At 45.1% G+C, this 17002-nt stretch overlaps 1 protein-coding gene across 6 annotated transcripts in view; it reads left to right on the top strand.

Moving 5' to 3' along the window:
• The window catches only part of AUTS2 (activator of transcription and developmental regulator AUTS2), an 829433-nt gene that overhangs the window by 270491 nt on the left and 541940 nt on the right, over positions 1-17002 (top strand). The window contains exon 1 of one of the 6 annotated variants that reach the window (XM_068154436.1): positions 16055-16341. The exons of the other annotated variants lie outside the window; for them this stretch is intronic. Coding sequence (XP_068010537.1) covers positions 16294-16341 — 48 coding nt within the window. The 5' untranslated portion in view covers positions 16055-16293. Of the gene's footprint in view, positions 1-16054; positions 16342-17002 lie in introns of those variants that run through there. 6 annotated transcript variants of the gene reach the window in all.

The raw sequence follows: 17002 nt of genomic DNA, 5'->3' as shown, positions 1-17002 counted from the left end.
TCATTTTTCTCCCTCCTTTGCCCTCACCCTCTGTCTCAGCCTCCAGACCTTCTACAAATCAAAGGGAACCTATAGGTTATTTTTAAATTCAGTGCTTATTAAGTCAAGGGGATAGTGTAATGCCATTATGGATGGCATCCTTTAATACTGCAGAGCAGCAGCTGTCGTTAACCTTCTTTGTTCACAGAGCCCCTGGCTGCTTGCAGGCTGCCGGGCAGACAGGGTAGCTGTTAGCCACATCTTGACTTCTTCACACAAAGAAAGCAGAAGCCATCCTTAAGCACAAAGGATTTAAGTACCCCTTGCACATTAGCCAGTATTTTGGGAACAAATGCAGACCACCTTGCTTGATGTGCTGTAGGTAGATCTGAATTTGGGTCTGCTGGTTTTATTATGGAATGGAGCTTTTGCTCAACACTGCTGTGTTCATCTGCAGTGTATCTGCAGGTGATACGAGTGACAATCTGGCCATGTCAAAAAGCCTCTCATCTCCTTGATTCCTGGTGTGCTTAGTTAGAGGAGAGAGACTGCCAGAGCATATGGAAGGGAGAGGAGAAAGTGTCTCAAAGAATGTGAGTATGAGATCATACAGGGACAAGAGACAGTCTGCACTTTTACTTTCTTTTCCTGGTGTTGCCAAAACAGAGGTGATCTCCTCTTTGCTGGAGCAAGGTTTTTTCCCAGACTGTTAGACACACTGTGCAACTGCTTTAAGTTTTAGGTGCCTGCCTTTGCTTCCCTGTACATGGAGTTCCTAGTCATAGAAGATGCAAAAAATGTATTTGACCAGTTTACTCTTTTTTTTTTTTACCCTCTAACATTTCCTTCATTTCCTGATGTACTTCTCTACCTCTAGTCTTGTGTTTCCATAAGTACACAGATATTATTCTGCCGTGTGAACTCTGAGTCTTGACTGTCCTGGTGTCAAGGCTACGCCTTCCTCATCAGCACGTGTCATTGCCCGATTCTTTGAGCTGAAATCCACAATCCATATCAAGGCAGCCATCCAAACTTTCTAGGGAATCTGTTACACTTTTCCCAGAGGAAAAGTGCTCACAAGGAAATTAGAATGGCACAGATTTTGCACAATGAGAGCCGTGTCAAGTAAATCCCCTTGTCCTGTTCTGGTTTTGGGGGGAGCCATGGCTCAAGCTGCTGCAGGGAATGTGTTTGTTTAACTTGCTCTCCTAATACAAACATAGTTCTGAGAGATCACCCTCAGATTCTTCCTGTAGGACATGCTGAGCTAATGAAACCGATACATCTGGCCTCCTCCTTCATTTCTAGACTCTGTATCTTTAGGAGATCCAGCTGCTTATGCTGGAAACAGCAACCTTGTGCCTTCATCCACCCCCCATGTGTGATGGCAGGGAGTGCAAGGACCAGAACTCAGGCTTGGAGCAGCACTGAGTCTTAAAGGTGTTTTTTTTTTCCTTTTATGCTGTGAATGGACCCCAAAGTTGAGATTCACCAACTATTTGTAGAGGCTGTTTAGACAATGTAACAACTGACTGCAGGTCTATCACATTGGTAGCCTGTATGCATGTTTCTCATTCCACAGTTGCATCCTGGGATGTTGAGGGGCTATACAGTGCCAGGATAATGGGAATCTCCCACTATGTGAGCTAATGCTCTGCTTTACTCTAGAGTTGCTAATTGAGCATTTTCAAAGCATGCTGCAAACATTAATGGTCAAAGCAGTTGACAGTTAACAAAAGTGAATAAAACAGTCTTAAAGCTGGGAAACTTGGGCTGCCCCACAACAGATAATTTCTTGAATCCTAGTCTGTTTTTCACTGGAGTAGCTTTGCTCAGCCTGAGGTCTCCAAGACCAAAAAAAGGGGCTCCACAAAACTGGTGAAAGCCAAATGTAACCATCTCTTTCCCTGTGCACTCAGACCCATTCTTGGAGCCTTGTAGCATTGTGCCTTTGCTTGCTGCTGGTGCCTGATTCAAATATAGCAAATTCTAACACTAAGGTTGCTGTTTTGTAAAACAATATGGTTCTGTTTAAAGAAACAATATGTGCTGTAGTAGCAGCCTCTTCCCAGCTGGGAGTGAAAAGTGGAATATAATATGGAATAGCATTTTTGTTTTATTTCCCCCCTCCCCCCCCCCCATCCACCTTGATCTTTCAGAGGGGAAAAAAAGGTGGAGAAGCATTGACCTAGATGATCTCTCCTGTGTGGCTAAAACCCTGCAGTGTGTAATTATATAAAGATGAGAGATAAAAGGAGGAGATAACAGGAATGGCTTTTGTTTTCTTTACTTTAGCCCTAAGGTTAGTGTCCAGTTATTCACCTTGCTTTTTTTAGTCAGCTATGGCCCTGCAATCCTGCTGGATAATGTCTAAGAGGAGTCATTGCTTCTTTCTTGATTTGAAGGGAGATACAATTCAGTCATTTTCATAGTGGCCCTCCCCACAGATAACTGGTGGAATTCATTTTGCTGCTTTGGCTGGTTTAATACAATATGTGCTGTGGATCAAGTATGTAGATGTGCCCAGAATATGTTGCCCTTAACAAAGAGCCTGATTATGAAAACCCAATTACTCTCTGCGTTTGTACGAAGCTGCGTGTCACGCAGCCCCAGCTTACACACGCTGCAGTTTCTCTTTCTTGTCCTTTTTTTTTCCCCTTGGAAAATGTGACCAGCAAGTGGTAATGCTGTTGAATGCTGCTTTTATTAGCAGCCAACTTATGCAGGGATGTTACCCCCTCACTTTGGGTCATCTCTCCCATGTGCTTTGCCAACAGCATTGAAGCCAATGAATAAAAACATTCAGGGGGGCGGAAACAAGAGTCATTTGTAAGGGGCCATTTGTCTTCCCGTATTGCTAGGCTGGGTGGCTGAAGAAGACTCTAGTGCCAGTAGCAATGTTGAAAGGCATAGCCCTTTAGTTGAAATCCTTTTTAATGGGTCTAAACCTGTTATGGACTGAACATGGGTAGGAGCTAGGAATTGTGAAGGGTTTTATTTTAAATAGTGTACAAGAATAAACCCTGCAACTGAGGGTTGGTATTTACTTTACTGGAATAAAGGAGTAGCTTAGTTTCTTACCATGAAGTTTGTGAAGGTGTGGAGGAATACAGCCTGAAGGACTGCAGCTTGCAGAAATGGCTCACATGAGAATCATAGAACAGTTTGGGCTGGAAGGGACCTTAGAGATCATCTACTCCAACCTCCCTGCCATGGGCAGGGACACCTCTGAACTAGACACGAGTGGTCAAGGCCTCACCCAACCTGGCCTTGAACACCTCCAGAGAAAGCTTCTCTAGACAGCATGTTCTGGTCTCACCACCCTTATACTGGTGTACTTCTTCCTAAAATCTAATTTAAGCCTTCTCCCCCTCAGCTTAAGTGATGCTGAATTTCATCAATGGGTACAATTAGGTGAATTCAGGAGATTAATAGTAAGTTCAGCAGTGTGGCTTATGGAGGATGGGAGCAATCCTGTTTCTTTCACTGGGAGTATTCTGGGGTCATGCCCTCAGATGATGGTGTAGCTGTTTTAGTAGCTTATTATTTGTGTACCTAACTTGGTACTTTCTAAATGGCATTCAGTAGAAGGCATGGAGGAGGGTTCTTTTTGGGAGACCTAAAGCCAGGAGACAGGATGCTGTCTGTCCCACTCTCCTGTCTGTGAGGATGTGTTGGCAGGGGGGTTGACCTGTGTGTTAGAGACCTAGGTAAATTAATTTCACTCTGCAGGGGCTTGCAAACCATTTTTTCCCAGAAATGTGGCCTAGATAATCCCCTTAGGAGTGATCTCAGCCTTCTCTGTCAATGCTGTTTAAATTTCAGTGAATAGTTAAACGTGAACTGGAGCACGGGAGTAGGTGTCACACAGCAGGTTGTGCATCAGCAGGGGGGAAAAGTCCTGCCTGCAACCCCTGTTACCTGGCAACATGGAGTGGGATATTGGGATCAATAGAAGACTGCTTGAACCTACAAACACCAGGTTGTCCTGAGCATAGCTCTGACTTCTGACTCGGCTCAATTGCACTGCAACAGCTGCCAGGGAAAATGCTCTCATAACCCTTTGTGGGGTTCTGTGGGCATCCCCATGTGATGGCTGTGTGTGCAGCCATGTCCCCATGGGGCCCCACACCACTTATGACATCTGGAGGGAACTCCTGGGGTGAAATGGAGCTTTGTGTGCTACAGTGGAGAGCCAAATCAGTATTTCATAGCAGTGAAGGGCAGCCACTCACCGGCTCCAGCTGAGTTTGTGCCTGTCTGTACTTTGCCTGTTAGTTTGGCAGCAAGTGGCACAGAGTCTCCTTTTTTGTTTGGTATCAGTGGTGTTTGGTGTTGGCTTTCTCAGATGTGTGTGTCTCTGATGTCATTATTTCATTCTCTTTCCATTCCCACACCAGGGACCTCCTGGCAGTTGGGTGGCAGGCTGCACCCTTTATCTCAGTGGTGCATTCTGCATTGGCATAGAGTTGGATGCTGATCTAATAATTCATATCTTATTCTGTACACTGACGTTTGAGGATTTGTCAAGTTATGCAAACCCATTTTTTTTCCCCCCTTCTTTTTTTATTTTTCCACAGAATTATTTGCATATTAACTTTTCTTGTGCATTACTGATTTGGTTCTGGTGAACTTCATCCTGTTGCTAGGAGGGATAAGCTCTGAGACACTGAAGAATTATTCCAAACGCCTGCAGACGCAGGAAGTTAATACTGCTCTGGTTTGTATTTGGACAGCTGTCATGTAATTTAAAAAGACTAGGCACTCTGGAAACTCTAGAAGCTTTTTCCTTCAAGAAAACTCTTGAGCTTTCTTTTCAAGTGTATTTTAAAAGCCTGAATGGTACCTCTGGTTTCAAATGGCAAAATCCTCCGTTGGCAAATGGCGTTGCAGAGCTCCTCTGGGACCTGCACCTGGAAGGGTGCTTTTAACAGATCTTTCCCTGGAATAGAAATACATTGGAGAAACTCTATGATATTATAAATAAGTGGGAATAGGAGTAATTGACTCAGTGTGTAGAGGAAATGTGTTTCCTTTCCAGGCCAACTGTGGCTTTAACTAGAAGCTTTTGTCTGCCTTCTTCAATTAATACAAAAAGGCTTCACTGCTTCTAAGTATTGGCTGCATTTGGTGCACAGCAAATTTTGTCTTTAAAAGGATTCTTGTAGTCAGCTGTCACCTAATTCCTTTATGTCATGTTTATATAAGAAGGGCATGCTATTTCTGGAAACCTAATGTAGATATCAGTATGCTGGGAAATGAGATTGTGCTTGGAGAGAAGGATGTACCAGCATGTTTATTTCACAGTGTAAGCAGGGCATTTGTGTGGGGAGTGTCCTGGGAAATACCAAGAGCAAAAGCACTCTCCTGGACAGGGAGGAGAGTTTGTCCACCCAGTGGCCCTCTGACCCTCCAGCTCTTTTGAACATGTGGCTTTGCACCTATACAGCTGTTGGCATCCTGCAGAAATTGCAAGATCCTGGTGCTCAAAACTGCAAGAGTCTTTTCATGGGGTGGTTTGGGGTTTGGGGTTTTTGTGTTTGGTTTCTTGTTTGGGGTTGTTTTTTGGGGGGTTGTTTTTGGGGCGTTCTTTGTTTAGTGTGGTGGTGTGTGTTGGTGTTCTGTTTTTTTTTTCATAGTGAAATCTTAGCTTTTCTTTATGGATCTTGAACTTCCTTTACTTTTGCCATGTTTCTAACTTTCTGCTGGGAGAGCTGAGAAACCCTTGGTGACCCGAGTCACTTCTGACTGCAGGAGGCTTCCTTGAAGAAAAACACTAAATATTTTCAGGTTTCAGAACAGAGGAGGAATTATCATCTTGGGAGCCATCTGCTTGTATAGTATTCATGTGTGAGCTACTTACCATAGGCATACACCACTTTTTTTATTGTCCATGGATGTGTTGCAGTCTACCACTTCATGTGTCATCTTATTTACTTGGTTGTCTATCTCTAGAGCTTATTTTTATAGATTAGGACAATGTTGGACATCACAGGTAGCATGTCCATGAATGTGCCTGATCTGTGAGCAGATACATTCCAAATGCACTTGCATGTGTGTGTATGTCAAGAACAAAGAGGCTCAGAAAATGTGTTCCATGATTTGGTATATCCTATTCTTTCCCTCCTCCCTCCCCTGCACTTGTATAAGTACTTTTGATGGCAGCTGCTGGATTAGACCCAGAAGCTTAAAAGATTAAAGAAACCACTAAAAGCAGCTAGGAGGAAGTGAAGGATCCGTTTGTCTGAAGGTTTGTGTTTTCATACTGGTGGTTGAGAAGAAAATTGCAAACAGGCTCTGCCCTGCAGCAGGGGACACGCAGCCATCTGGGCACTGCAGAGCGTCTGCTCCAGCCACACTTGCTGGGGCTCAGCCTGTGCCTTGGGACTCGCCATGTCACATCCAGGGTGCTTCAAGGGTCCACATCCCCTTTCCTCTGTCTGTTGTAGCTTACAAGCTCATTTAGAGCTGTGCAACACAGGTGAGGAAAGCCCTGGCTGCTTATAGAGCAAGATGAAACTGGAATTGAAACATGATGAACAGCTCAACTAGCTACAGATTCTGTGTTTTCACCCTGTCGTAAACTGCTGCCTGCTGCTGCTAATGCTGGCCGTTCAGCTCTGCAAGGAGCAGCGTTTCTAATGAGCATGTTTTTTTATCTGGGTGGTTCCACTAAATGACAGGTAGAGCTGAGCAGGACACAGCATCTGTCACCAAAGTCAGCCTCCCAATTTCCCTTTTCCTCCAGCCACCCTCCTTAGCCCCAAACACAAAGGCAGCTGTTTCAAGAAGCTATTTATTTATTTTTTCCATGTGGAATCTTTTGCTACGTAAAACATCTGCTGCTTTCTGGCTGATCCCTAAACATTGCTGATGGTGTGTATAATCAAACCCTGGGTCCTGAGAATATGAGCCAGTCTTGCCTTTTGTCATTCTAAACAAGTTAAGTCTGTGCTGCAGGATCTAGTGTGGATGGAAGACCAGATCCCAGGCGCCCAACTGCACTGCTAGGGTAGGGCGAGTGCTGCCGAGCACATCAGGATTATTAACATTAATCTAATCTTTCCGTTTGTCAAACAGATTTTTGAGTACATGGAGACAGCTTACCCAGTGCTTAAGACAGTGCTCCCAGATCAGCTTGTAGTTTGTTCTGTAATACCATGTGGATTTGCTGGGATTTTCAAGTAAATACATTATGTATATGGCTTACAGATTGCTTAGGCTGTCTGCATCAATAATTAAAATGAGGGAGGGGACTCTTCTGCCGAGCTTCCCCCTTTCCTTTTCTCATCCTTTTTGCATGCCTATTTTTATATTTCCTCTCTTAGGATCAGGGAGATAAAGCTGTAGCAAGGGAGAGTGTGTCAAAGAGAGAGCTGAAGGTTTTTCCAGCGGAGATGGGAGCTTGTGGCACATCACTGCAGTGCCAGCTCTCAGCATCAGCCTGACCTTTGCCATTCTCTTTACAGACGCTTTGATTCAGGCTTGTCACGAGCTGCCAACCTGTTCTCCTTGCAGTTAAAACAAGCACACCTTTCCTATTGAGACAGGACCAAAAAAAATTACTTTGAGTCTTGTTGCAAACACGGTGCTGTGCTAGTTAGTTGCCCAAAGTAGAAGGAAAAGGTTTGGTTTTGATGTAGTATTGCCATGGTGAGCGTAATGTTGCCTCGGTTGCATGGGGAAAGCTTTTGGGCTTTGTTGTTGTGGGGTTTTAGTGGTACTTTGTTAGATGAAGAGTTTCAATACAAGGCTGAAGAGGGACTTCTCATAAGGATGTCCAGTGACACAAAAGAGGGGAATGGTTTTAAGCTGAGGGAGAATAGGGTTTGACTGGATCTTAGGAAGAAGCTCTTTGGTATGAGGGTGGTGGGACTCTAGAATAGGCTGCCCAGGAAGGTTGTGGATGCCTCTGCCCTGGAGAAGTTTAAAGCCAGGTTGAAGACTTCAGCAGCTAAGTCTAGTGGAGAGGCATCCCTGCCCATAGCAGGGAGGTTGGAATAGATGATCTCTAAGGTCCCTTCCAACCTAAACCATTCTATGTATATAGACTAAGTGCTGATGTAATACAGCTGTTAATCAGAATTTACTAGTTGCATTGAGCTTGGAATTTAGCTGAAGGGACCGAAATAGAGCACAAATCTAATGCCACCATCATTGGGTGACACATTCTATGTTAAACTAATGTGGGAGGTGGATGAAACCCCAAACATCTCCCCATAAAGCAAACCCTGCCATAAGAGCATGGCAGCAGTAGTCATTAGCCTTTACCTTTGCCTGTCTGAATGAGGCAGTTGTGTAGATGTTAGTCTGCTCTCAGAGGATTTAAGGGGCATGGGGGGGGGGGGGGGGGGGCAAGAGGGGGGGTGGAAAAGAGCTGACTCTTCTTAATAAAGTAGTGTAATTACAGATCTGTTTAAGTGGAGGCACATGATACGTATGTTTGTGACAATTTTCCAGAGGGATGGCTCGGCTAGTGCTAAATAACCAGGCTCATTTTCCCATAATGCAAATGTTATTCACAAACTATTACCATAATTGATGCACCGAGCCACTGTAGAGTAAATAATGTCTTGTGTGTGGGAAGCAAAGTAGAAGTCAATGAATATTAAAGAACAAAATCTCACTTTTTTTACAAGGGAAACTTCACAAGAATTAGAACAACTTTGAAACTCAAACAGCAGCACAAGTTCTAACTGACTGGTTGGTGCCTGGGTGTGTTTCCCTGCACACACACAAACGCACAGGGTTATGGGCTGTGATCTCCACTCTGCTGCTGCTGGGGTTTTTTATCTGCTTGGTGTGTACAAAGCATCCTCAGAAATGATTAAAGCAGTATGGTGTGTGGGAACCTTTGAATAGCATCCAGTGTCTTGGGAGCTGCCCCAAGAAGTGGGTTATGAACACACTAGACAGAATTCACAGAACCTTGGTGGTCAAAGAAATAAGTGGGGCTTGATGATCTTGGAAGCTTCTTCCAATCTGGTTGATTCTGTGATTTTTCTGGAGACTTTCAAAACCTGCCTGGATGCATTCCTGTGTGACCTGCCTTGAGTGAACCTGCTTTGGCAAGGGGCATGGACTGAATCATCTCAAGAGGTGCCTTTCAACCTCCACCATTCTGTGACTGTGATCTGACAGGGCATTTTCTGTGGGGTGAAGGACAGCTGGGACTGCTAACCCTGTGTCTGTTGGATTTTTTTTTTGTCACTGCCTTCCTGCACTGTGCTGCAGTACTTGGTCCATGTAACAGGAGAAGAATCTTGAACCATTTGAGGTTTATGGGTTGTTCTGCCTGTGATGCCAGATAGGGCTGCCTGCAGGCTGCTGTGGCTGAGTTCTGTGACCTGCTGCTGTGTGAAACTGCTGGGCACAGCTGCCTGGACCTCACAGTGTACAGAAGGAGAAGGCTTTACAGTTACTCCTTCCTTAGTCCTTGATCACTGTCCCTGCCCAGAACCTTGTACCTCTGTAAGTGTTAAGTTACAGCACTTACTGCTGAGGTGTAAATTGCTCTGTATCCATTGCTGTATGCTGGAGCTGTTGGTGCTGCAGCTTTATCTCTGCTCCTATGGATTTTTAGAGTAAAACGTTTTGCAGAACAGGACTTGATTTAACTGTGGGCATTAGTACCCTGCCACCTAATCCCTTTTTATGTTCAAAGGGAACTTGTGGTGGTGTTTGGATGTATTTATGTACGTTACATGGAAAGGCTGTGGTGTGTGTTTGGGGTTTTGTTGTTGTTGTAGTGTGGGGGGGTGTGTTTGTTTGGTTGGGTTTTTTATGGTGTTTTTTTGTTTGTTTGGTGGTTGTTGGGCTTTTTGTTTGGCTTTGGTTTTTTTTCCAGGCATTGCTTTACTTTTCCCTGCTGAATATATTGCTCCTTCATCCCTGTTCTGTGTGTAGATGAGGGAGAGAGAGACAGCCAACTATGTAATGTATCACAGAGATGTATTCCAGTAGGATGAAGCCATGGAGTGTCACAGCAATCACTGCCTTCTGCATCTGAGAATTGTGTCGTTTCAGACACTTCTGAGTAGTGGTGTCTTCTTGGAAGTGAACTTTTCTCCAGGGAATAAAACCTTGGCCAAGCGCTGCTGCAGCCCTGAAAACCAGAGAACAAAGTCAGAAGCATCATGTGGGGTTACAAACCCATCATTTGGTCTATTAATATCATAAGCCATTTTTTGTCCAGATGGCAATTACTGTGACTTTTTGAAATTACAGATTATGGTACTACACCTTCTTTTTTTTTCCAGAGAGCCCTTTCTAAGCAGCCTTTGCCTCCCACTGCTGAAGATGCTCACACATGACTTCCTGGCACAGTTACATATCTATCATATAACATCAGTAGCTTTCCTTATTGTAACCTGATATAACTCAACGTGGCAGAACTAACATATTGCGAGCCATCATGAGCTGAGCTCTTGTGTGCCAGGCTCATGGGCTGTCCTTCGTCTGTCTCAGTCTGTCTCTTGCAGATTGTAAACCACTAGCAAATGTCTGTTTCTTGTCCTCTGTGGACTGTATCAAGGTGTCCTTGAATCTCTTAGGCTTCTGTGGTTGTGCCTGCTAACCTTGGTTTCAAGTAGAAGGCTGTGCACATGCCCAAGCTGGGTTATCACTCACTGTAACTCATTACAAATGGGCACTTTGCTGGGGGAGATACGGTACTTCAGATGGCTTTTTTTCAGGTTAGACTGTACTCTTTGAATCAGCTAGCCTTGCTTTTACTAAGTTTGATCTCAGGGAAAAGCAGCTCTAAGACCTGACAGGCAAAAGGTTGCTTGCACCTCTCAGTCACTGCAAAAAACAAAATCTCTCCATAAAGCATGGCTCTGCCTACAGGGCTGTAGGGGTGGGTGGTGTTGGTCTCTTGGACCACTTTGTCCTGCATCTCATCTGTCTGAAACGGTGCCAGTCCTGGGAACTCTGCTACAGCAGGCACAGGATGCAGCTCATTTTGTGCCTGCTCTAAGTGCTTATTAAGGCATAAGAGCTCTGGATGCTGCCAGCCTTCATTGGGCTCAGAGCAGTGACCTAGAGAGTTTGTTTTTAAAACGTGCACAGAAGTAGGAATTGACAGCAGCATGTTAGCGAGGAGTTCTGTGGTTTTTTTCCAGCAGCACTCAAGATGAAAGAGCAGATGGTGTTGATAGGAGAGCAGGGTTATAAGGTACAAGATGGGATTGTTATCATGTTAATAACAAGACAGCAAATCCCCCAGTGCTTCCTATTAGCCTGAAAGATGATAGTTGCCTGTTGGCCTTCATGTGAATCAGCAATGTCCGGTACTGCAGGGCTCAGGGGGCTGTGGGTGCCTTGTTAACTCTTCATGTTGGCTCTGAGATGCAGCCATCAGTATCTTTGAGTTTGGTCATTCTGATCCTTCTTCCTCACTACCCACTCCCTGGAAAGCCTCTCAGGGTGCAGAGAAGTTTGAAGACAGAGATGGTGTGATTCTGGGTTACTTCTACAACCATAACACTGTTATGGGAACTTAGGACTGAGTCTGGTATTTGCTAGCTTAAAGCTAGGGAAGTGCTGAGCACATAGGAAGACAAGCAGACAGAGCTGCAGCACTTGCACTTCATGCAAAGTAATCCATATTACTCTGCAGTTCTCTGAACTTGGGGGGGAAACATTCTCTTTTAGTTGGTTTGCAGATCCCAGATAAGCTTCAGATAATCTTCCAGGGATCACTGCTTTGGCTGGTACATTGGGGGCCTTGCTGAAGTGAGAAAAACAACTCAAAATCCTTTTTATTTATGCTTACTCTAAACTGCCCTTTTGTTTTTTTCCCCCCCTCACAGGCTAATTATAAAAAAAATGCTGTAAACATTTTCAGGAGATGGGATCTCCCTATTTATCTAAACTTTGTGCTCGTTGTTGATGTCCTGTTTTTTCAACATCCCCACACTTTTCACTCTGCTGGTTGGGAAGTGTGAAAGCTATTATGGTAATAAGGAGTGAGATGATTTTCTGTTCTCCTAGTGCCAAGGAGATAGGAATGGATGCAATTCATCTTGGATGTAGTCCCTGCTGCAAATACATCATCTTCCTGTAGCTTCTCTGCACACACAGCTACATGCTCAGAGGTTCATTTTGCTGGGCATATATATAGGTTGGTGCTCTTTAGCTTACTCGGGGATCAGCATGGCTTGGCTCCACTGTGCACCCTTGCAAGGAGGTTCCTCAGGTGCTTATACTGTGGCATATCTCTACTCAGCACTGCTTAGGCCACACCTTGAGTCCTGTGTCTGGGCCCCTCAGTTTGGGAAAGATGTTGAGTTGCTGGAAGGTGTCCAGAGAAGGGCAACAAAGCTGGGGAGGGGTTTGGAGCACAGCCCTATGAGGAGAGGCTGAGGGAGCTGGGGTTGCTTAGCCTGGAGAAGAGGAGGCTCAGGGGAGACCTTATTACTCTCTACAACTACCTGAAGGGAGGTTGCAGCCAGGTGGGGGTTGGTCTCTTCTCCCAGGCAACCAGCACCAGAACAAGAGGATACAGTCTCAAGCTGCCCTAGGGGAGGTTTATGCTGGATGTTAGGAAGAAGTTCTTCATGGAAAGAGTGATTGGCCATTGGAATGTGCTGCCCAGGGAGGCGGTGGAGTCACCGTCACTGGAGTTGTTTAGCAAGAGACTGGATGAGGCACTTGGTGCCATGGTTTAGTTGATTAGATAGTGTTGGATGATAGGTTGGACTTAGTGATCTCAAAGGTCTTTTCCAACCTGGTTTATTCTAACCATATCCAAGGTGAAATGGTGCCCAGTTTGCTCTTTCCCTCCATCCCACACAGCACAAATTAAATATTAGTCTGACTTGACAACAAACCTGGAGTTGAGGAGGTATAACCTGCTTTTATGTGACTAAAAAGTCAAATCAGTGTTACTCATGGTGTAGTGTAAGAATAGCTTTGTCATGGGGGATAACTGAAATGAACATGGGTCAATATCTAAATACACATTAGGGTGTATTAAAAGGCTTAGAAGCAGTGGTCTGTTAATAAGGAGGTTATTTCAGCTCCTTTGTACACCATCTCACATCTGAAATGGCATATTAATGTATGGCAAAACCTGCAGAAGAAATGAAAATCTTACTGTTCTTGGGAGAATTGCAAGTATTGTATCAAAATATGTTCCTCTTTGTGGCAGTATATGAAATCAAGTCTGGATTTTGGCTGCACAAACTTCAGAATCTGAGTAGTAGATTATTGTATGTTATTGATGGGTGCTTGAAAAGAGAGGGTTTGAGGTAACTGAATCCATGTGCAACCCTAAACAGCTTTTAGTGTTTTATGAAATCACCAGGTTCTGCTGGTGCTTGCTGGGGATTGTCTGTGGATGCTGCTGCTGGATGTTTCAACAGAGTGGCAAAAGATGATCAGCTCTTTCCTGCCTGGCTGGGGGATGTGATGGCTGGAAATTCTGCATCTCTCTCTCCCCTGTGCTGCACTTGTCCTTTGATTACGAAAAGGACAGCTCTCGAGGGATGTCGTTGTGCATTTTCCTGAGATAAAATAATAGCTCAGTGTTTTGTGACCCTGGAACTTTAGGTCCTGCCAGATGCTAATGAACCAGTGGAAAACATCCAGAGCCTGGTAATTGCTTTGAGGCACAGCTGTTTGTGCTTGGTACGCAGTGTCAAAGCTTGCTTCTTCAGTGGCTGCACCCTGTGATGTTGCCCCAAGGTCCCCTCAGGGACTCCTGGGTCAATGCAGCAAGCAAACTTCCTATAATTGGGTACAAGAGAGCATGTTGTCCATGTGAACATGGGCAGCTTGAGCACGAGTCATGCTCTTGACACCACCTTTGTGGTTCACATTTGGTGCCTGCAGTAAATCCCGGGTGGGCAGTGCTAGCAGGCAGTGTGTCCAGGGAGCAGGGTAAGAGCAGAGCCCTTGGCAGAGTGGCAGCTGGGAAGGAAGCGAGGCTCTTGAGCTGGCCTGGTCTCATTTAAACCTGCAGCTGGATCTGTGCTATTTATTCCTTTGCTACTTGAAAAAAGACCAACAGCTTTTTAGGTGCAGAAAGTAGCAGATGCTAATAAAAATCCTTGGTTTTGTTTTCTTTGTATGTGTGTTCCCTGTAAGAGATCACCTCATCCTCTGTCATCTTTGTGCAACACAATTTTTCATGGTTTCATTTTACCAGGCTTTTAGTGTCAGTTAATTCTCCCACAAAGAGGCAGAACCAAATGGAGTGTGGAAATACTTTTCTGTGGCATTAGTGGGAAGCTGTCTGTGATAGCTGTGGTCATGGATGGCAGTGATGTGAACCAGCATGGCTGAGTTGTGCTGAGGGGGGTCAGAAGGGGCTTGCTGGCCCCAGTGCCCTGGCTGAGCAGGGAAGGGCAGGGGTATGACTGTGGAATGAGGCTGAGCAGCCTCATTGCCAGCTGCTTGCAGCTGGGGATGGACCAGGGCATCTTCTGGTCTGAAATAAGGTGTCTGTTATTGGTCAACACTAGTATTTGGATCCCTTACATAAGTCTTAGTATATGAGAAGTTCCAAACCCTTCTGTTGGCAAGTGAGTGAGTAGTCCAGCTCTAATTCCCAACTCTCATATCATGTACTGGCACTGGGACCAGTATTGAAGTAGTTTTTAGGTGAGTAATATTGACAGACTAGGTTTCAGGGTCTGTCTCATCCACTTATATAGTACATATGTAATGTACATATAGTAGGAGGTAGTAAGTCCATGGCATGTATATTTATGGAAAAGATAACCTGAACTTAGAAAAGGGACAGAGAATGGTGAGAAGGATCTGTGAAGGCATGCACAGCTTCCCTACAAGGAGAAATTTAATAGTCTGGGAATCCCTAGTAGTCAAAAGGTGTGATATGAGAGAGACAAGTAAATTGAGTGAAATCCAGACTAATCTGGAGATGATGTGAAGCAAATTATTCTTTCTTATTTTTCTTTGGGTGGCCAGGCTGGGGTGAGACTCCCACCTAAATCACCAGGCAGCTGGTTAAACAGCTGAGGTGAATGTCTCCTGCTGCATACAGTGAAGTCCTGAACCTTGTTCGGCATCTTGTGAAACATCAAAAGGTTCAGCTACCTGAGTGACAAATTCAGGTCCTTCTGTGTCATTAGATGTATTCCTGAGGATGCATCTTTGGGCTTCAGATGTTTTTTAAAACTGGTTCTTGCATATCTTGAAGTGTTTGGACATAGGATGCTGGAACAGATAGCCCTGTGCTCCAGTACAGCACTGTCAGTAGCCAGCAGAAAAACACTAGGCTGATTATATTCATCCTGTAGTTTGCAACTTGATATTCACTGCTCTGTGACATGCTTGGAGCTGGGAGATTTGCAGTGAGCTGCAACTGAATCAATGTGTCTCGTTAAACCTCAAGAGAGGGAACTGGGCAGTGTTTCTGAATGGACAAACAGCCTGATAGGTGTCTTCCCAGGAGGTTTTGTGAGTCGGTTTCATGTTGCTAGTGGTGGCTGGTCTGTTGTTTGGGTTCTTTAAGGGTCTTTGCAGATATTATTTTAAAATATTAACCTGGCAGCATCGAAGTTTAACAAGTGGGTATGTAGAGAGAGGGCTGTAGAGAGAGGGGAGCAGAAGACAGCCTGACTCCTGATGACTTGCTGTGGTTACATGTCAGCATTACTGCAGCTGCAGAATTGGAAAGGAGATATTTGCTTTATGCTTAAGAGGCTTTATTGTTTCTAAACTATATATAGTTCTGTAATCTTTCTTTAGATGGGGGAGGGTGTTGTGGGACAGCCTCCAAAGCATTGCCACCCTGCTTGGTGGGAGAGCGAGGGGTTAACGTGGTGGTGTAGGGCTCTCCGAATGGGCAAGCTCATTGTCAGAATAATGTTTAGCCAGGTGTTAATCTGTGTCTGGAGGGAAGTGCTGGAATTCATTATTCATCCCACTGGGGGAGGTCATGGTCCTGGGAGGCTGCCAGCGCTGGAGCCAGCCTCCTGGCTTTACTGACATGTGCCATTTGTGATGAATGCAGCTGAAGTCCATTTGAGGAATTCTCTTGTCAGGCAGCCAAGCTGACAGCGAAACGCGGAGCTAAGGCATTCGGCGAGCTCTGTTGCAGCAGGCGAGATCGTGCTCAGCGTCGGGAGGGCAGGAGGGGACAAGCTGGAACCGTGGAGGGAAAGCATCGATTTTTCTTCCTGTCCCTTTTTTTTTGAATATTTCTCCTACCCTTTGCTTCTCCTAAATACTGTGCTCTCCTTGGAAAATTGCCGGCTCTGACAGGAGTGCTATCACGTTGCTCTCCATCAGCGGGATAGGCTTTGGCTGTCTTTTTGTTCTTTAACGAGGGCAGGAGGTGAGACAATGATCAAGTCAAGTTGGTTCTACGTCAAGTTCAAGTATGCAGAGAAGGTAAGTCGGTACGTTTCCTCCTTCAGCCTTTGCTAAGGGCTGGTTGCGTGGTCGCCTGCAGCCCCCTTCTCTTGACAGGCAGCTCTGGCCACCAGCAGAGTGGATGCCGCTGAGAAGTTTCGCTGGTGAATCTGTTATCCAGCGGCTCGGTAGATAACGCTGTGCCCGGAGCTGCCGCGGAGCAGGGTATGGGCTTGAAATGTGACAGCCGCTACTTCAGCGTGATGCAAGTGGAAGAGAAAAGATCAAATCTAATTCCTCCCGTGCTGTGTCGGAGGGGAGAGAAAGCGGAGGTAGAGATGTGTGTGTTTGTCTCATGTGGAGCTTGAAAGGCAGGAAGATTTCTTGTTCTGTAAAGCCAGTTAGGGGATGTTATAGAGCTGGTTATATCCTCCTACTGGGAAGTCAGTTCTTTTCTGCTCCTTTAGTAACAAAGTGAGTATTTAATTGTCCTTAACTATTACTGGAAGAAAGAAATGTTATTGGCTGAAAACCAGTGAGATGTATTTTAGAGCTGCTGCCGTTTGCTGCGGGGTTTACTGTGGGACTTGCTGCATTTCATCTTGCACGGAACAGGGTTCTTTCTGCTGGATTGTCCTTTCACACTCCTCTTCCACTTTATATTGCCGGTCTTTAGTACCCAGATGTCTGGGGGAGAACT

This window comes from Melanerpes formicivorus, unplaced genomic scaffold, assembly GCF_026170545.1.
Source record: "Melanerpes formicivorus ecotype bairdi unplaced genomic scaffold, bMelFor1.0.p_v2 SCAF_29, whole genome shotgun sequence".
NCBI lineage: Eukaryota > Metazoa > Chordata > Aves > Piciformes > Picidae > Melanerpes > Melanerpes formicivorus.
This window is presented reverse-complemented; position numbering and strand designations above follow the sequence as displayed.